The sequence below is a fragment of the Haliaeetus albicilla genome, chromosome 1 (genome assembly GCF_947461875.1).
Source record: "Haliaeetus albicilla chromosome 1, bHalAlb1.1, whole genome shotgun sequence".
In the NCBI taxonomy this organism is placed as follows: Eukaryota; Metazoa; Chordata; class Aves; order Accipitriformes; family Accipitridae; genus Haliaeetus; species Haliaeetus albicilla.
Window position 1 is genome coordinate 75,348,490 of NC_091483.1, and position 20,680 is coordinate 75,369,169.

The 20,680-nt window shown below is 46.9% G+C and overlaps 1 protein-coding gene and 1 long non-coding RNA gene across 3 annotated transcripts in view; one reads left to right on the forward strand and one right to left on the reverse strand.

Annotated features, from left to right (window-relative positions):
• FAM193A (family with sequence similarity 193 member A) overlaps positions 1–2,253 on the reverse strand; it is an 81,782-nt gene extending 79,529 nt beyond the window's left edge. For both annotated transcript variants that reach the window (XM_069795106.1, XM_069795099.1), the window contains exon 1: positions 1,711–2,253. In XM_069795106.1, the coding sequence (XP_069651207.1) occupies positions 1,711–1,983 (273 nt within the window). In that variant the 5' untranslated portion in view covers positions 1,984–2,253. The remainder of the gene's footprint in view (positions 1–1,710) is intronic.
• On the forward strand, positions 1,165–18,944 carry LOC138687483 (uncharacterized). Its single transcript, XR_011326672.1, has 3 exons — positions 1,165–1,227; positions 16,905–16,959; positions 17,710–18,944. It is a non-coding gene; the product is annotated as an uncharacterized lncRNA (long non-coding RNA).
• The last annotated feature ends 1,736 nt before the right edge of the window (positions 18,945–20,680 follow it).

The following is a 20,680-nucleotide window of genomic DNA, read 5'->3' on the forward strand; positions in this document are numbered from 1 at the left end:
ACTCCTGAAGACTGAGAAATTTTATTAGCAACTACCTGGTCTGAAAGAAAGAAGAAACATGAAGTAGGAAGACTAGCAGTGATGTTGCCCTTTTAAGATGAATTTCAGAAAAAGACCAGATACAGAGTGATTAGGTTAGAACCAAAGTCCTAGACTAGACATAACCACAAGATACAAACAGATCAAAGTATCAGCGATAGCAGAGCCTTCACTATTTGAATCACATCAATGTTCCATTCTGCTGGGACATTCCCACTCCACTACTTTTTCTTATTTCCCTTATCATTATCACATTTATTCCAACAATAGCTAGGAACCTGTGCCTGTAAGAGCTTGCAATTTAGAGATGTAAAACAAAACAAGATGCATCTTTCTGCTAGAGGTTTAACTGGAACAGAGTTTAGTGATGACTTGCAAAGTTACAAATAAAAACTTGCACACCTCTTTGCCATTATGAACATCATTCTTCTGGATATCTAAATCACACAAGGGCTACTGTCCCAAAAGGAAATTATTCCTGAAATTCAGATTAGAACAGACATACAGAAATGGTTAATCTAAAGCACTGTGGATTTGGGGTAACCAAGTATGAGAGTGTAGAAAGACAAGTTTCAAGGAGGGGGGAAGTTAATCCACAATCATCAAATTGCTTGCTGACCTAGCAAAATAGATGGCACAAAATTACACAGAAAACAAAAAAACCCCACATTTGTTACATCATGGTATTTCAGATACTCTACATCACAAAAGCCATTTCTTCTATTTCCCCCTCACATGTACAACAAGTTTATGAGAGCAAGAGAGGAAACGGACCAGGCTGTATGACATACACATTAAAGTCTGAAGATGCTGTCAGCAGGAAATGCTTTTGTAAATATGATACCTAAACGCAAGCTTTGTGTAGATAACAAAAAAACTGAAGTAACCTTTATAAGAGAAAGGAACATAAACTTAGTCTTTTGTCACTTGAGCCAGCAGGATACCTTTCTAAAGGCCCAATAATCCCTGAGCAGTTTTTCTTGGGAAAAAAAAAAAAAAAAAGACCAATTAAACCACACAATCTGCTCCCAATAAATTTCACCGTATTATGAAATAACGTAACAGATCTAAATTATTCCGAGGCACGAGTGCAAACCACAGCCCAAGCTAGAATGAACCTCCCGTGCTTAACGAAGTTGTCCGCTGCAAAAAGGGCTCCAACATCCGTGGAAAGAAACATACACAAAGGTATATTTTTGCTTTTTCAAGGCCCGCCCACCTATTTCTTCCAGCTCCTCCATTAAGGTGGGGCCCCAGCCCGAAGACCCCGGAGGATGGGGACCCCGGAGCTGGCTCCTGCCGGGATTTCAGGAGAAACCCCAGGACGACACGGCCCCGAGCAGCCTGCGCGGCCCTTCCCCCACAAAGGGTGGGGGAGCCGGGGACACTGCCCAGCCCCGCCGCCCCGCCGGGCAGGGCAGCGCCGCGGCCCCCCACCGCTTCGAGGGGCCCAGCTCTCCCTTCCCCCGCCCCGCGGAGGCCCCGGGGCCCGCACCCGGCCAAAAGGGCAGGAGGAGAGGGCGGATGGCGCGGCGGCAGCCCCCCGCCGCCCTCCCCGGTTGCCAGCACCGCCCGCCCGGGTGGGTGTGTGTGTGCCGGGCCCGCCGCAGCGGGATGTCACCGCCGCCCGCCTCAGCCCCCCCCCGCCGCCGCCGCCGCCGCCCGCCTCACCTCGCCGTGTCCCGCCGCGGCCCCGCCGCCGCCCAGGGCTCCGTTGCCGGCGGCCGTCGCCGGCGCTGTCAGCAGGCCGCCCACCGCGCTCGGCGAGGCGGCGGCCGCCTGGGTCGCAGCCCGCAGTGGGGCCGCTCCCGCCGCCGCCCCGGCCTTGCCCAGGCCGCCGGCGCCTCCGCCGCCGCTGGGTCCCGGCCCGCCGGTGCTGCTGAGGCCGCCGCCCCGCTTGTTCTTCCGGCGCTTGGCTCCGCGCTTGGCGTCGGCCGGACTCATCGTGCCTGACACCCGGGCAAGGGAGGAGGGAGCGGGGCGGGGGAGGGGGGAAGGAGGAAGAGGAGGAGGAGGAGGAAGAGGAGGAGAAGGAGGGGAAGGGGCGCGGGGCCGCGGCGAGCGCCCGGGAGCGGAGGGGACGGGCAGGGCCGGGGCACGGGCCACCCCGGGCGCCGAGGAGCGGAGCGCACCGACTGTCACGGCAACGGGGACTCCCTCGGCCCCAGCGCCGCTGACCAGAGTTACCGTCCAATATGGCGGACACAAGGGGAAAGTGATCCCCCTTTACGTCGGGGGGCTCCCCCTTGCGCTGACGGGAACCCGCCCCGCGCGGCACGCTGGGACGCGTAGTTCCCGCGCCGCGCCACAGCCCGCGGCTGAAGGGGGACGGCGGACTACAGCTCCCGGCGTGCACCGCGAGGCCCGCCTGGGCGCGGCCGGTGAGCTCATCCGTCCCCGCGGTGCCCGCCGGGAGCTGTAGTCCCCCCCGCCGCCGTTAGCCCCGCCGGCCGACGTTGCCACCCCGGTCAAGGGACTACACCGCCGCCCAGGAGCCGGCGAGCACCACGTGACGCGCGCCCCCGCGCCTTAAAGGGGCCGCAGCTCTCGGGCGCTCCCGCTGGGGGTCGAGGCGCCACGGGCCGCCTTTTTCCTCAGAGCGGCGGGTGGGCTGCGGCCCCTTCCGCGGGGGGCCAGCCCCCGCGGAAGGGGCCGCAGCCCACCCGCCGCTCTGAGAGAACACAGCCTTTCCATGTGGGACTGTTTTGGCGTCGCGCGTCGCTCTGCGTGACCGGCTTTGTGCCCACACACGCCCCCCCCCCCCCCCCCGCACACCCCCCAGCACCCCACGAACCCCACTTTCTCCAAATCCTGGGCAGGGCCGGCTGAAAATGGAGGTTGCACCTCTCGGGCTGGTGGCTGAAGGCTCTTGAAGCGCCCCGAGGCCTTTGGCTGTGAGGCCGGTGGGCCTCAGCCACGGGGTTCCTCACGCCTGAGGTGCCAGCCTCCACGTTAGGCCGAAGGAGGCTAACGGTAGCCTAACGGCCACCAGCCATGGCAGCCAGGCTACTCCTCCGACCGTCGACACCTGCTAGCGGATTATAAACCGCAGTTGCCGTCGTTTCCCCAGGTTGTTCTCCGCAATCGCACGTGAGGGCCCAGGGAAGATGAAGTACCGTAGCGGTGGGCTTTGACGTGACTGGGCGGCCTGATGTAAAAATAATAGATAAGAGCACGTTAAACCCGGTGATAACTTAGGGCAGTATGAAATCTTACTGCAGCGTTAAAATTGTGATGGCGTTGTGCAGTAGCAATGGTGGGTCAGAGTATAGTTCAGGGGCACCGGCGTTATTTGCCTTTCATTCACCGATGACCATACACACTTAAAAGGTCACAAGAAAGACAGCTCAGGAGTTTGGGGAGAGAAATGGAAGAAGACGCTAATTTCGGCACGTCCTGATGAGCAGTTGGCAGCTCCAGTAGAAGCTACCATCCATGCTGAAGCTGTTCCAGGCTTAGTTTGCCTCGGTACACATGGAGGAGCTTTGCAAGTACACGCAGGCAGCTGTGAAACCAGGAAAACATGTTTGTTCGTTCTGTGGTCTAGTAAATGGTGAGTTTTTGGGGGCTGGGCCCTAGACTTCATAAACACGTTCAATGCACAGCTCTGCATAAACAGCAAATAGCAGTGGCAAGAGTAGGGGCTGTACAAAACTCACGCGATTGTATGCAGCCTTTTGCCACAAACAAATAAATTCTAGGCCTTGTAGCATAAATTCGAAGTTGACTTCATATGACATCTCTTCTTAATATATGGCACTAATTTCAAAGCTAACATCTTTCACTTGAAATGGTGACATGTCTTATTTCAGTCTTATATAGGGCCGTCTTTATCTTCCTTTCAGAATTATATTTTCACTTGGCCCCTGTTCATTTAAGACCATGCTTCTGAAAGAAAGATTACAGCTCTGTCAGTCTCTCTATCCCCTATGTATTACAGATAAAAAGCATTATTACAGGAAACTATTATAGTAAAATCACTCAACTGTACAGGAGCTAAAGTAATACTACTTAGTCTGACATCACAGCATTTAATTCCCATACTCTCATTATAGAAACATAAGTGTTTTCCTTTTACACTTCAGAAAATAAGGGCCATCTAGTGATTTTTTTTAAATCCAGTTTTCAATATTAAAGAAAATTCACAGTGCAGGACGGTAAGTTTTTATAAACTGTGCAGGTCAGGGTCTTTTTTTAAACCTGCAAGTAAATAGTAGTGCTCAGGGAAATGAAGTACTTTTATGGTTTTGAACTGAACTCAGCTACCACACCTTGTTTTTAACTTACAATTAGCTGCTGAGCCAGTAGGTTGTTTTGGAAATGAACTTGCCACTTTGGTGGTGGATTTGAACGTTTGTATGAACCAGGGCAAAAGGGAGAGGAAATTAATTTGACTGCTGTGAAGACCTACAACTAAGTTTCTTGCCCTTACTTGAATCAAATTACTTAAAACGTTCCACCTCATCCCTAAGAAAATAAACTCAGTCATTTGAACAAACTAACTTTAATTTACCTCATTGTTAATTTAAAGCATGGCATTGCACTTCAAAATCCTTTAGGGGGGGAAATTATTTGTACTCTGAAAATTTTTCACATTTTCCAGGAATGACATTTATAAAAACTCACTGCCTAAACAGTGCAGACCATTGCAGTGCTTTCCCATGCTCTTCCTTTGAACCAGCCCCAGTTTCAGCAGCATTGTAGTTTTCTCTGTGAGCCATAAAGTCAATAAAAGGCCATATGGAGAGTTGTGCGGATCACAGTTACCTTTGAGTTCTGCCTTCAAGATGCCAAGGTGGCTGGGAAAACTCAATATGTTTTTACTGCCTCGCTGTGTGCTGGTCTCCCGTTGCACACAAAATGATGTAAGGAATCTACGCACTGAACTGTTGTTGTAACTTCAAGTAAAAAATACGAGATCTGCTAATCGTTACTGTTCTTTAAATAATAGTCTCTGTGCCAGGGAGGTTAAAAGTTACGGTTTCTTTAGTTTCGAGGGGTTCTTAATTACACATTTAGTTCTTAATTCTGCAAGTGCTACTTGGTGACATTAGTAATAGACTGAAGTCAAAGGAGCAACTCACATGCAAGGCAGCCCCAAGAAGAGTTTAAAGCTGGCCTTCTGTTCCCCACCATTCTGTAATTACCCAGATTCACAGAACTACTGTTTTATTTACATTTCCAAAACTTACTTTGAGGTCCTGGTTTTCTCTCCATTTTTCCCATACTGCTACAGTTTTACTGAAGACCTGGGGTTTTTCACTAACGTTAACATTACAGAACTCAAGCAATTTGTCAATGTAACTATTCTGCAACTAGCACTAATTCATCTTTGCTATCCAACAAGCTGTCATTTTAATAGCAAGTTCATTTTTCTGAAAGCCTTCTCTACAGGAGAGTGAACAGGCACGTGTGTGGGAATGGGGAAGGATGTATTTATGCATAAGTGAAAACACTTTGAAAATATTGAGCCCAGACATTTCATCTCATGGGAGTGTTGACAGGGGCTGTGGCATTAGAGGTCCACGTTGTTCACCTCCAGAGGCTGTTCTGTCTTCTCCCCAGGTTGGGTTAAGAGGACCTACTGTCTAGACCTTGCCACAGCACGGCATGATAGGGCTCTTCCAGCCTTGCATTTCTATCACTTTTGATTTAAGTGTCATCGTAACAGTGAGAGACCCCCTCCATGATCCATGTACCAAACTCACATCCCACCACTCTTTGGGAAAGCACCTGGAGGTGACCGAGGTCTCACAGAAGAGCTCTGTCTGTGGTCACACAGCGATAGTGTCATGATTACAAACTGGCACATAGATGACTAAAGCAGCATCACATCATATACCTACACTAAGTATCTTTTAATCAGCTTACCTCCAGTTCTCATAGCCAATGCCAGAGTATCTGAGCTCCTTCTACGTACAATAGACATTGACAACAAGTTCCTGGATGGCCTTTGTGGCCAGGCACTGCCTCCTTTTCAAAGAAGGAAAACGTTCTCAGGATAAGGTTATCAATTTATTGGCTTTGGTTGAGAGAGGTTTTGTTGCTTGGTGGGACTAAACTGAAGAATGATGCAAGCAATGTCATTCTTCTAGCAAGGCTTTCTGTAAAGCAAAGGACTGCAGGTTTTCCTTTAGATGGCCAAATTCAGTTTCACCTAATCTCCTCTGGAATTTGTTTCACAGCCAGATGCCTCAGCTGGGAAAACTTTATCTAATGCTGAAGAGGTTTAGAGCAAAATAAAAATAATCTCACATGTTGTATAATAAAATTTGATTTCAGGAGCTTTATGACCTCTTTGGCTTTATGGTTATTGGCTTTTTTCTAGACAATCTTTGCTGGTCCTTAAACAATGTGTTCTTTAAAGCCATAAGCACAGAGGTCTTGCAGAAAGTCAGACTTGCTCCAGAGCATCCGCCATGGAGAAAAATATCCCACGGAAACCTTGACTTGGTACTTGCTGTAGCTGAGAAGATGTGTGATTCCTAGGTTCTTGTTCACAGTGCCAGTGCTGAAAGACTCCTGTGTTGTGCTGAAGTTATAAACAATAAATGCAGAAGCAGAAAAGCAAGAAAACTATTTTTTTTCCTTCCAAATACCTCAGTAAATAAACTGAATGATGGTCTGTTTCTTACAGTGGGAATGCTAGAACATGTATGTCTACTGAACTGATCTTAATTCAGCAACTTTTTTCCCAATATTCCTTTGATTCTCAACTTTTTGCCCCCTCAGAGTAAACTCTTTCAGCCTATTCTGAAGAATGTCTTTTGAAACATAACCTGCACTTTATAAAGCATTGCTTAAATCTGGCCACTGAAATACGGGTTATGTCATGTAATTTTGCTCTCTGCGAGCTGACATTTTACATAATGAAATATGGTGCCTTTTTGCATTAAAAAGCCCCATTGCTGTCCTTTGTTGCCTATTGAAACAGTTACAAAGAGACATTTTGCACATCAGTACTAAGACTGCAGATAAGACGCTGTACTGGTTCTAGTTTTTCCTAACAAGAGCATGAGATATACCTGTACGTAGGCAATGGTGTACCTGCAGGTTGCTGGCACACAGCAGGAGGATGTCCTACCACCAATACCAGCCACAGTTCAAAATGAAGCAGAGCAGCTCAGACAAGGCTGCTTTCAGAGGCTTTCAAACCCTTGAAATGAAGTGTATGTGGAATGAAGTTTAGTCTCTCAGCGGGAGTTTTGGAAGAAAATCCAATTTCCACCTTTCAGCAGAGGTGTTAACTTACACATTGAGAGCTTTGCTGGTGTGCTGGGGGAGTGAAGAGGATATTTCCATAGCGTGATCTTCTCTATTCACAGAGTCCCTGCGCAGTAGGAAAATACAGCAGCAGTCTCCTTGCTCACAGTTTCCAGTCCTGCCTGCCCAGCCAGCTCTGTGCCTCGAGGAGCCCAGGCTCTCTGCTCCCTCTGAAGGCCACGATCACCAGGGACATTCACCTTCTCTGCCTTTTTCTTCCATCATTATTGCCAGTAACCCTTAAAATTAAGCACTGGCAGCCATTCTCTTAGAGGACTCCCAGCATTTTGGGTTGGTTCTGCCCATCAGGTCAGAATTATTCTAGTAGAGTTTCTCCCTTTTCCAGCTACTGCTGTATAATAAGGTTTGGGGTTCTTTCGACCTTTTCATTTCACCTTTTAGAAGATGCTAAATCCATCCATCAGTTTTAATCCAGAGTATGACAGCTGAAAGATCAGAACCTGCCTCCTGGCAGCCATTAGCACCTACAAGCACACATCCAATTTCATTGCAAGTTGTGCCAATAAAAGCATGTTCTGCTTTTGCACTTGTTGAACTGGAGCTTTTTAACATTATCAAAATTAACAATGCAGCTTGTGAATCTTTCTTACTGTTTATCTTTCTGCTTCTTTGGCTTTAAAATTTATCACCACGGGGGAAAAAAAGAATATCTCATCGCTCTTCTGTCAGCTGCTTCCTCAAAATATCCTAAATGATTTATTTTTCCCTATCACTGAGTTGTGGTTGTAGTAGCAGATCTCTTCATAACATGAGGATGCTCAACAGAGCTCATGGATCACCCAGGTTTCCACCCTATGTCTGAGAAACCCAGCAGAGAAAAGGGATAAAAATTTCCAGTTTCCCTCTGCTTGTCTCTGAGCAATCAGGTTCATGAATTTTAATTGCCATTTGTAGAGCAGTTGAACCCAGGGTAACAGTGAGGCATTTTATGGGCTCACACCACCCTTCTTTGATGGCAGGAGAGAGGGAGTCCTGGGTGAGAACATCTCTCCACCAGCATGGCGCTGGGGAATTAGCAGCAGTCACAGACAGCATCTTTTGTGCTTCCTGGTTGAACAGAAAGAAGTAGAGAACTTCAAGCCTAGAAAAGCCCAATTTACCTGACCACCATCAACAACATTCTTAAAATTTCACTTATTATCGGGATGCTCCCAAATCAGTTGCTGGATGGCAACGTGTTTTCCAAAAGATCTCTGGTCCCAACCTTAAAAATACTGAGTAATGGAGAACAGGTGGTTACGGAAAAAGTTCAACTGCGGAGGCAAATTACCGTCCCTGTTAAAAGTTAGTAACTCTCCCGCAGCCCAGACTTTGCTGGATACAGCCTTGCCTGGCAGAGGGAAATGGCAGTGTTAGTGGTGCCAAGGCCAGGCGGGCTGGACTAGCCATGCCTGGAGCGTTGTCATCTTCAGGAAGCCCAGTGTCATTTCATGCATCTGGAACACGTTCCTTCTTCATTGCACGTTTTGACAGCTTCCCTGCTTACTGCATGAGGAGCATGTGGGTGCTCCCCTGGGAAGGACTGCCCAGGAGGAGGGCAGGGATGACAGCAAAGTGAGGGCACTGCCCGTCCTTTATTAGGGGTGGGTGGAGAGTGAGCTGGAAAAGCAACACATGGATCAAATCCAAGCAATAATGATTCAGTGCTGGCAGTAATTGTAATTCGGCTTGGCAAGGAGCAGGGCATGTAGATCTCATGGTGGGGCAGAAGGGCCAGGAGTCATGTTCTGCATGTGGGAAGGCTAAGGGGAGCAAACACGGGGCACTCACTTTGAGGAAGTTTTGAAGCCATGGCAGGGCACTGGGTTTTATGGCACTGGTTTTTATGGCGCCTTGCTCAAACAGACTAGCGGGAACACTGATGAAGCTGATAATCCTGTGTGTTTCAGGTTCTTGATCTCTGCCTCTCTCTTCCCCAGGTCTTCTGCAATGTGCCAGTCCCTGTTTCTGTCCCCACCCTGAGCAGAATCTGAGAGAGAAGAGGTCCGTCAAAAGCCTCTACCTCCTCTACAGGAATGGATTCAAACCCCCATGAGCCTATCATCTTTGCACCCTAGGCTGTGGTGCAGACACCTACCACCAAACCGTGATGCTTTAGCTACATGACACAGTGGAGGACAAGGCACCAAAACTAAGTTTTGCTCCTTTGGCTTCTGACACAAGGTTAATCCGAACCACCCGATGCCAGTGCAGTAGACACATCCCATGTTTGGAGTAAGGTTTTTGGCTGCCAAAGAACATATCAGTTTAAGTACTAAAAAAGAAGTAAGCTAGAAAAACTAATTTTTATAAGCTGTTTCTAGCAGTAGTGTGCAAAGGAAACCAAACCATATGCTACCACCTTGTCTCAGTGACCTGCTTAAGAATTTTTTTAATCCACCAATCACTTTCAGTCCCATTTGACACAGGCAGAGATCCCCCAGATATGCCATCCTACAAGTTTTAGGTGGACATTAACTTTTACATACCCAGGGTAGCCCCACAAAGGGAAAAAACACTTTCAGTCTCTTATCTGTAACAAGAGGCAAGAACCTGCTGGCCAGTCAGCCCATGTGTAAGTAACTGCAAGCACAGCATAAAAGATGCTGCTGCTTGCCTGGCCAGGCAGAGAGGAAATGAGAGATCCAGGAGGGGAAGGGAAGGAATGTAGAGATGCAGGGTCCAACCCCATGGGAAACTTCTTTTCCACTCCTCATAGAGCAGCACATTTCAGTGAAGATCGAGATTCAGAGGTGGCCTGGCTGAGATGCCTCCAAGCCTGGGGCACTGGGGGCTAGTGTTTGGTCCAAGATCAAAGATACCAAAACCAGCTGTGAAATTCCAGTCCAGACCGAATTCCATGCCACAATAAGCATCTGTACTTCAACTTAAATATTTGGTTTGCTTGGTGAGATTATTGGAACTGACTGGGCTTGCCCCTGGATTGTCGAATCATTTCCATCCTGTCTCCTAAAGTCCAAACCAGGTCTTTTAATCCTCAGAAAACTTGAGCAGTTAATATAATGATGTGATCCAAAAAGATGCTGAGCACCAGAAACCTCATAGCAGGAAGTATAAATATATCTGGGTTTTGGCTGCAGGTCCTTTAAGAGCTACCTGTTATTCTAACCAATTGACATCATTTGCACAGTAGGGCTTTTTGCCGGATTGATAAGAAGTTCACTGTAAACAACCATTTCATGGTATTTATATGAATATAGGGTGTCATAATTCTGAGCTTCTCTCATCCCTACGAGAGAAAATATTCAAGGAAGTTACCCAAAGGGCAAGTCACATTTGGATATGGCTGGCATCACTCCAAGAGTGTGTGATTGCCAGAGAAAGGGAATTTACTTGACGAAGAATGAGAATATAGCATTATTTACCAGCTAAGAACTGATCGGGCAGGGAGCAGAACATCGTCTGCCTTGGTATCAGAGGAGACTGAGGCCGCTCCACATCTCAGCCTCAGATTTAATAAACACTGACGTGTTTGCACAGTATGTGCTGGCAAGACACATTTCTGTAAATGCAAGGAGGCAGTTTGTGCATTACCAAGGCCGGCAGAGACATTTTCTGAGCCACTTCAGTATCAGAGTTGTCAAGTGCAACAGCAATATCAAAAGCTTCAGCAGAGATGGGCCTGTTAATGTACGCTGTTTCTGGGCACAAACCATTAGCAGAAGGCTACAGTTGCTGGGTTTCAGGGCTTTTGCTCATCTGAGTTTATCTATCTATCTATGTATCTGTTTATTTACTTTGAAGTAATAAAAATGACACATGCACCAACTTGTTCATGTATATGAATAAAAAGGAACTTAACCCCCATGGTCACATTTAGCATACATATTTGAGCATACCTTTATCTTTAACTCCAGAGAGAAATCAGGGCACGGTTGTACACCACAGTTTGTTTTAAAGCATCCACCTTCAGAAAGGGTATCGTGCCACCAATCATGTGCTGTTTGTTTAGGAAAGGTGTGGAACAAGGAAAGACTGGACATTGCAAATGTTTTACCACATGCAACCCTACCAGTTACAGAGAACATCAAAAGAGAGCATGTAAGTGCAGCTTCCAAGGCACTGTGGATCAATCCATTAATTTCTGCCCGTTTGTATCCCCCTGGAAAATACTGGCAAGCTTGGGCACAAAAGCAGCATCTTTCTTTCTTTCTTTGTCTGTGCAAGTCTTCCTCCCACTTCTCCCAGTTGCCTCCAGGATGGTGCCGAAATGATTTTGAACAACAGCGAGACAGTGCTGCAACTTTAAGCTTTAAATAGTCAGAAATTGTTTTTTCAAGGGTAAATTATCTCCATCCTGGCTAATTGGTACCTGAGTCAAGGCTGACTGAGAAATGAGACATTTTCTCTTCCCCCTTTTAAAATGTCTACATTATTGTAGGCAATTCATGCCAACTGAAGTCAAGGGAAGCAGGCTGTAGTTGGGTTTGGTTATGTTAACTTTATTTATATGTATTTCTATCACATTTCAGCTTCTACAGGCCATATAACAGCTCCCTGTCTTTGGATAATGAAGCCCTTTTAGTCATCTTATTCAAAATTAAAAATATGACATCGCTGTTGTTCCAGATAAGAGATGGATGTATTCTCCAAATTCTTTTATTTTTTGGTGACTAAATTAGAAACAGCCTGGAACAAAGAAAAGATATTTCATTACAGGACTGCAAATAAACGGTATATAAAACCACTACATCATGTGCTTTAATAAAATACTTGCTGCTGTGAGAAGTACTCTACACTAAAGATTTACTTGAAAATCCCGCACTTCTCAAAGGAGGGTCACCTCTCTACATTTCAAGCAATTTTATTTGCTTCAAAGTGCAAGAGAAAAAAAGTGGAAAATGTCTTTATTTAAGAGTATGTGCTAGCCGGATGCATCGTAGATAAAAATAATGGTTAATAACTCGAATCCAGAAAGGGCAGCAGATTCAGCCTGAATGAATTCAAAAGCTTTGTCAAAGAGAGCAATTCATTTTTGGCAGCTTGAAAGCTTAGAAAGCTGGTAGGGGAAGGGCTGCCAGAAATGTGCTTCTTGGAAGAAGACTTTCTACTGAGGATACCCTTTACAAATCCATCTAACCTTGGTTACCCCTTGGATGTTACTTGCTGCTCGTGCTCTAGCTTAGGACGTGCAGGGTCTGGGTTGAGTTTCTTTTTCTGCCCAATGCCCTGTGTGATTCTGACAATTTATTTAACTTCCTGGGGCTCAGTTTTCCTTGTATAAAATGGAAATAAAAACCACTGTGCAAATCTTCCTTCTGAGCCTCTCCGGCATGGTATCTTACTGTTTCCAGAATAAATTGCTGAAGATTGCAAGAACCGTACAAATCTGATCTATAAGGTATGTTGATCTGTAAAAAAGCTGCTGTAGTTGAACTAAACCATAATTTTCTCCTACAAAACACAACAGTAACATCATGTAAAAAGTCAGTGGAATTATATTGGCACAGGTCAAATCACTATAAAAGAATCTAAGAACTGGTATCTAATGTTGGCAGCACATGAAAAGCTGTGCTCTTTGTTTTGTCATCCTGTGTTAGGATGGCTTAATGTTCAGGAAATTCAGATTTGCAGTAGGGAGTTATATATCCACTGTCTTGTCACAGTATTTGTGATAGTTGGTTAAAGCATCATCCCTCAAGCATTTATTAAAGCAGTTTAAAAAAATTTTTTTCAATGGCAATAAAATACTAAATCACTATCTCATAGCAATTTAGTAACTGTTCTGGTTCTACCAGTTACATACAGTATTTCCTTAGTGCTTTCACTGTTAAAGCCTTACAAAAGGCCACAGTCCCAGTTTTCTCACCTACAGTGAGATGCTGGAATCTGAACACCATCATGTTAAGCCAAAGGAGACGGAGCACTTTCCACTCCGTAAGACACTAGTCTGCCTATAACTCAGGGAAATAGATCTGAGTTCATGCTGAGCACGTTCTTAGCTGTTAAAGTAAAATCTTCTTCCCCTCCCAGGTTTGAAAATGTGGCCCTGTTTTCCAGAGAATATCACTGACCATTTTTTTAAGTTCTGCATAAAATTGGCAAAAGCTCCCGCTGTTGCTGTTAAACTGCAAGAAGAATTCTCATCTGTTTTGCCTAGTTAACTTGGGTGAGTTTTTACAGCATTTCCTCCTGTTATCCTTGGAGGTCTGGTACAATGAAGGCTTTGTCTAACCCCAGCTGTAATTATTGGTAAGAACAGAAGGAAGAGGGAAAGTGGAGGAGAGATGAGGAGGACATCCCTTAGGGCACATCGCAATCCGCCTGTGACATTTAGGATGCGGTGTCAAATAGCCGCCTGTTGAGGACACCAAAAGGGCCTTTGTGCTTTGGTGGAGAAACCCAAACATATCTGGATTTTGCTATGGGCCAAGGCAGGATTGGGCTTGGATTTGCTTGCTGCCTTATATGAAAAGCCTAATGCGAGAGAAGGAGAGGGAGAAGGTGGTGATATCAAAGCTGCCGTGTCCTGTGTCGGAAGAAAGAAGGAGACAAGAAGCCGTTTCTACCTGGCTAAGCAAAGAAGGGAAGCAGCATTCGGAGCGAAGAGCTGCCAGGTCCCCAGCAGTCGTTGGGCCAGGAGCACAAAATGGTCTTGGACATGGTGAGGAGCAAACGAAGGAAATGCCGCAGCTGTGGAAGATGTACCCCCAAAAAAGCCGAGAAACCAATGACCTCACAGGGCTGCAAGTCCCAAAAGAGCCAGGAGGTGGGCTACGGAGAGCAGGTGAGTGTCCCATGAGTGACTGTTGCAGGAGGGGAGGTAGGGACTGGAGGGAAGAAAGGAAGATGTGGATTTTTGGAGATGTTTCTGGGACTCCAGTTGCAGTGAGGGTCTCCTGAAGAGAAGCCAGCAAGCTTTTTGGCAGCCAAGAGGGGAAGAGGAGAGGGTAGGGAAGCAGAAACCAGGAGAAGATGGCATAGAAAATGCAGCTTATGGAAAACAGAAGAACAAAAGGGAAAGGGGACAAGGAAAAATGTCGAGTTTTTGAGCCACCCCTTCTTTCACTTTATTAGGCCCACATGCAAAATCAGCCCATTGGCAGAGCACCTTTGCGGGTCTGTGCACTACAGTTAAGTGTAGCGGTAATCTCAGAATGCCCCACTGCAAGACATGTGAGCTCATCCATGTCTCCTCTGCACAAGGAATGAAACCTTTTTCTCAAAAAATAAAAATTAATTGAAGCTTTTTCTTGAAAATTAATGCTTATGGTACATCCAAATTACTGTAACCTCCTGTTCTTTCTCAGCAAGTCCAGCCTCAGAGTAACCATGGCAACACCAAGCACCCATTTTCTCTTTTTTTCCCCCCAGCTGTAACCACTGTCGGGGAAGTTAGTCCTGGCTTTGCTACAGCACCGGGGAGGCTGTGCATGGCTGCACGTGTCTTCAAGCTCAGGCCTTCAGCTGAAAAACTTAAACATCTGTAAATAAGGTTATTTTTCCCCATGAACTTACCTCATGCATATAAAAGTTCTGCTTTTCCCAATAACGACGCTAATTAATGGTTTTCACTTCATTCCCATTGTCACAGTCAATCACTTCCCAAAGCCGGACGCCCTGTCGGTGCCTCCATCATCTTGAGATGCAGGTGAGCTTCTTTTCCCAGACCTTCAGCCAGCACCAGAGAGAGATTTTTATATTTTTTCATTTGCTTCACTCTCTGTGGATCATTTGATTTTCTCAGCCTGAGGCATCATGCAAGAGTCAAGGTAGTAAATGAACCTGCCTGCTTTATGGTTTGTAGCCGTCCTGCATGGCTGCTGAATTGCTCTGTGTGGCCACCTCTTTCCTCTGAGGCTCACGGAGATACAGAAGGAGCACCAACACGCACACAGCCCAGCTACATCAGCTGGTGACAGCTTCTCCTGGCTTTATCTCCACGAAATTGTGTCCTCAGTCCTGAAGTCCTGTTTGCCTCCATCCATGATGGGAAGTCGTGCATCGGGTTTTGCTGGTGCTTACTGACGCCACGTGTGGCTTCTGGCACCGGGAGGCATTGCCTCCCTCCTTCAGCAGCTGGCAGTGCTGAGTGCTGAAGGCTGCATGATGGGAGGTGGACAGCAAGTCATTCACCTGCAGTGAAAGCAATAAGCCGGGAAAAGCTCGATTTCCACTCCGGGTGTAGCATCTCCACCTTTGACCCAGGTGGCTTTTCTGTCTCATCAAGACCAAGCATGGAAGAAAATGTCTTTTCAGTGTCAGGAGTGTTCTCAATATGTTTCACCTTTAGCAAAAGCATTCTTCTGCCTGCAAGCCGAAGTGATCCTTATTCTTACAGCACCCCCATATAACCTCTAGAAGTAAAGGTACGTACAAATATCACAGCTGACAAGCTGAAGACAATTAGTGCTCGCTCTCTCTCTGACCCCCAGTCACACAATCTCTGCTGACCTTCTGCCGTTTTTCCCACTTCCCTCTCACCAGCATTCCCAATACTGTGTTCTGCTGTGAAAACATTGCAAAGTACAGCTCAGTTCATGAGAATCACAATGCAGTCAAGGCACATGTAGCTGTCACGTCACCGCAGGCTGCAACACTCCCAGAGCATGGTGGCATCACCCCCAGCTCTGCCATCCTTTTTGCACAGGACGGCTCTTCCAAAATTCCTGGGTAATTAGATAAAACAAGCAGGATCCCCTTGGTTTGCAGCAGGACAAATGCTACAAGACTGACCTATGCCACAGGTGCCTTCCCAGGTCTTCACTTTGCCTTGTTTATGGTGCTGTGTTGGAAAGGATCTCTGGGGTGGCCAAAATATCACAGAGGCATTGCAGCTGACCCTGTGGCAGTCAGCAGAGCTATTCCCTATGCACAGAGCGAGGGTGGATGACAATACTGGGCTGCTTGGATAAGGTGTGATTAAAGGAAGATAGAAACAACAGCCTGATTCCATTCTACAGCTTTGTAAGTGTCTCTGTCACTCACCTATTTTTTTCTCCAGGGATTGCTACTGCTTTTCTGCTTTGTCTTCAATGAATAAACCCTTTCCATGAGAAGCTGCATGCATGCATTACCATTTTGTCCATTAACAGCCTTAGATTTGCAGGCTATGAGGCCATTCCTTTCCACAATGACATCAGCCAATGGAGGATGTGATTTATTTTAGCATGATGCAACTCCTTGTAATTGGAGTTACGTTGCTGCAACAGCCACGGGCTCCCTTCAGGGTGCAGAACATTTTGATGCAGTGCAAAGGCTCCTCCTTGCGATAACAAAAGAGACATTGAGGGACGTTCTTGACAGACCTCCACTGCCAGTATTAACACAAATCTTGGAAACAACATTCCAGGCCCAGGAACCGAGAACTGTGCGCCCAACTGCGCTCACCCTACTGACCCCACCATGCCCAGGGCTGTGGGGTCAAGGCTGAGAGCCACAAGCATCAGCCCATGTCAATATGCATCCACCTGGGTACCATTACCTACCCTAAACAACAGATTGAGAGCACTTTGGAGAAGGTCAATGCCTTTTTCATTTCCTTACAAAGCATCCTGCTCTCCTCTGGACACTGCATAAAGCCGGTCTGCCGTTTCCAAGGTGATGCCTGGAGGTGAAGTCTGTTATATATTCTCTTGCAGGTAGCAGCAGCTGTAGCCAAGAGATGCCCTTGGATGGGCCATTGTTTGAAAGGAGGTAGGAAAAAGACAGAAAGAAAAGATCCATTTGTGATCATTTTTTAAAGACCGGTTAAAAAAAAAGACAAATTAAGGCATTTATTTTATGGCTTGGTGAGTGTTTTCTAATGCAGTTCAAGTCCTTGCACGTGGGAATGAGCATTGTACCTACATTGTAAATAGCAAAATTAATCATTTGATCCTCGTTTAACTTTGTTCTCTAAGGTTATGGTTACAAATGTTGTTTGTGCCTAATATTAAGTCTTGAGTTGCCTGAGGAAGACTCTGATTTCAAGGTTTCTCACTTTATAAATCAAAAAGTTTATGTTCCTTTCCGTGGGCTCCTTATAGGCAGGGCTTGCTGTGAACGCAGCATTTGGCCCCTCGCTGCCTCTGGGATCTCCTGAAATCTTGGGGAACGTTTTCTAAACTTTAAAACTTCTTTCTGGAATTTCTTCTCCAGGGTTTTGCCACAAACCAAGAACCTCATTTATTTTAAGTTTGATTTACCCTCACTGGAGTCTTTCTGCTGACCTCCTTCAGCTCAAAATTTCATAACACCCTGTGGTTTTGCAAGCAGTGGATGCTTGGTTTAATAGATACATTTCAGTCAGTGTCCTAAGAGAACAAACAGAAAGCTGACCCCAGAAGATGTTTGTCTCCTTTTTGGTTTTCTTTCTGCTAATTCCTTGGGGAAACCATAAGCATATACAGTATGCACTTAGATGTAATGGGCATTTCTTTAAAACATTAACATCTATTCTTGCAGGGTAGTCTTTGATGTCCAGCTAGGTCAGATGAACACCTCATCCAGGCTGCTGTCTGCCTCTGAGCAATCAATGCTAGACATTTTACAGGAAAATTGATAAAACCAGCCCTGACCCTTGAACACGAACAGTTTGTAGGATACCTTTTCCCAGTCCCTCAGGGTTCAAGATAAAATTAAAGGCTAGAGGATGGTAAGCAGCAATACAGCACAGATGTTTGAACCTCTGTCAGCCCATTGAAATGAGCTGGAGGTCGGAACAAGACAAGGTCAGCCCCAGCCTAACCAAGAAACTCCTGAAGTTTGGAAAACTGGGAAGGAGGAAGATGGATGGAGATGAAGAGAACTCCAGTCATCTCCCCGCCTCCCTCCAGTCCTCACCAGGAGCGTATCACAGTTGTGGTCATGCAACTGAGCACTCACTAAGCTGGAGGTCTTCTCAACCACGGCCTCTGATGCAATGGAGACTTGCGGAGTCCAGGCTGGTGTCTGTGGTTGTTTGGGCAGCAAAAGGAATAAGTAAGCCATCCACCACGGGAGCATTTTGATTTGATGTTAAAATGCGATAGGCAACAAATGTATTCATGCCTCTGTGAGCTGGGTGGTTTGTTCCCCTCCTTCTCAGGCACGAACCCACGGGAGCACCAGCGTTCCCAAGGCAGGATTTGCTTTGCAGTGAGAAGACCCAGGGGAACTCTCCTGCTTTGCAGGCAAGATGCAGACCGTGACCTATATTGCAAGGGAAAGACCCCGGGGCAAATTCAGCAACTCATGATTACCTCTTTTTAGCACTGCGTAGCCTGGCACAAGAGTGGAGACGGTGCAGCAGGGCTTGACTGCCCCTCTCCAGCTCAGGGCTGGCCCCATCGTGGCTCTCCCTGCAGCAGGATGGCAACCACGTAAGAGCTGCTGGCAGCTGCCGCATAGTGCCTGAGCATCAGCATGGGGTGCTGCGAAACCTCTGTATCTACATCCAGCGGCACAGCGCTGCATTAGGTCATGTATTTGTTATTTCTACCCAGAGATATTGGGGTGGGGTGTGGTAGGGAAATAGTGGAAGTTTATTTTCCGCGGAAAACGATGAAAGCCACGTGCAAAATCAAAACCACACCGACCTCTGCGCTGTGCAAATCCTAGGCTTATAGCACCTCTGCTTTCTGGCTACGTAAGAATATGCATATTTATTTGCTGTGCTGAGTTCCAGGCAGCACCGTGGTACATCCACAAGGCACAATATGCATCTGAATTAAGCTACAAGCATCAGTTTAGAAGCATTTTGTGTATATAGTCACTGGCAGATTATGGACTTATTATGCATTCGTTCTAACTGGCGCAGGAAGCACCAGGGAGTACCAAAGCTGTTTCGAAATAAATCTCTCTTGACGCTTACGTCTGTTCGTGAAAGTTACGGCCTTTTAATCTCCCTCCAACGTACTGAACTTCTGCAACATGCTTGCTGTTACTGATTTATAATTTTTCAAAGTGCATTCAGGGCTTGCAACAAGGTGCAAAAGCAGACGAGGGCAAAGGGAAAGAGGCTGCTGCAAGGAAGGGCTGCAGTCCCCTGCCTGGAAGCAGTCACTGTCCCCAGCTTGGGCTACGTCACGTAACGCTGCGGGCTGTGCTCCTTCAGCACCTCTGGGGGTGAGACGATGCCCTGCCCTGTCTCTGGGGGGCCATTTCTGTTGCCTGTCCCCCCTTCAGCGCCCAGCTGCCCACCCAGGAGCGGGCTGTGCATCTGCATCACTGGGAAGCACAAGGGAGGCCACACGTCAAATACCGTGTTCAGTTTTGGGCCCCTCACTAGAGGAAAGACATTGAGGTGCTGGAGCGTGTCCAGAGAAGGGCAACCAAGTTGGTGAGGGGCCTGGAGCACAAGTCTTATGAGGAGTGGCTGAGGGAACTGGGGTTGTTTATCCTGGAGAAAAGGAGGCTGAGGGGAGACCTTATCGCTCTCTACAACTACCTGAAAGGGGGTTGTAGTGAGGTGGGTGCTGGTCTCTTTTCCCAATTAACAAGTGATAGGATGGGAGGAAACAGCCTCAAGTTGCGCCAGGGGAGGTTTAGATAGGACATCAGGAAAATTTTTTTCACCAACAGGGTTGCCAGGCATTGGAACAGGCTGCCCAGGGAAGTGGTTGAGTCACCATCCCTGGAGGTATTTAAAAGATGTGTAGATGCGGTGCTTAGGGATGTGGTTTAGTGGTGGACTTGGCAGTGCTAGGTTTATGATTGGACTCAACAATCTTAGAGGTCTTTTCCAACCTAAATGATTCCATGATTCTATGATTTTGGCACTTGCTCAGAAAGCCAGGAGATTTGGGTGCCTCTAGCGTAACTCACCAGCCAAACCTGGAGGTTCTTTTTGAGGCTTCTAGGTGAAACTGGATCTGAACCCAGACTCCAGTTCTCAACCCATCAACCCGCTGGGCCATTCAATTCCCTTACCCGGTCCAGCGCTGTGTGTGCAGACAGATGCCCCAGCTGACTTGTGGAGGAAGCCACCACCTGCGCCCAGCTGTCCTGGGAGCGCAGAGCCTCACTTCTCTGGTGGAGCAGCGGTGAGCGCTGAGCTGCCGGTCTTGTGGTGTGAATCATGAAATGCAATTAAAAATTGTCACAGAGTGTCCCTTTGGGAGCACTGAGGTAGAAGGAGGAAGGTGGGGGACCAAACCAGTAACATCTCTCTAGCCTGGTGTTTCTCCTATAGACCGACATCATGAAGACCCTTGTGTCTAGACTAGGATCAGGCTACGTGTGCGTTCACAGGGTGTGAGGCACACACTGGGTCTGTTGCTTTAAAAGTACCCCAATTATTAATTGTATTATGCAGAGCATGTTCTTACATCGCAGCTTTCTGTTTTTACATCAGTTAGTCTAGGAAGTCTTTGCAGCACGAAATTAGGTGCTAATTAAATTGCAGTGGCCGGTACCACCGAGGTGTGCTTGACATCGGTGCTTCTGGAGAGGGGGA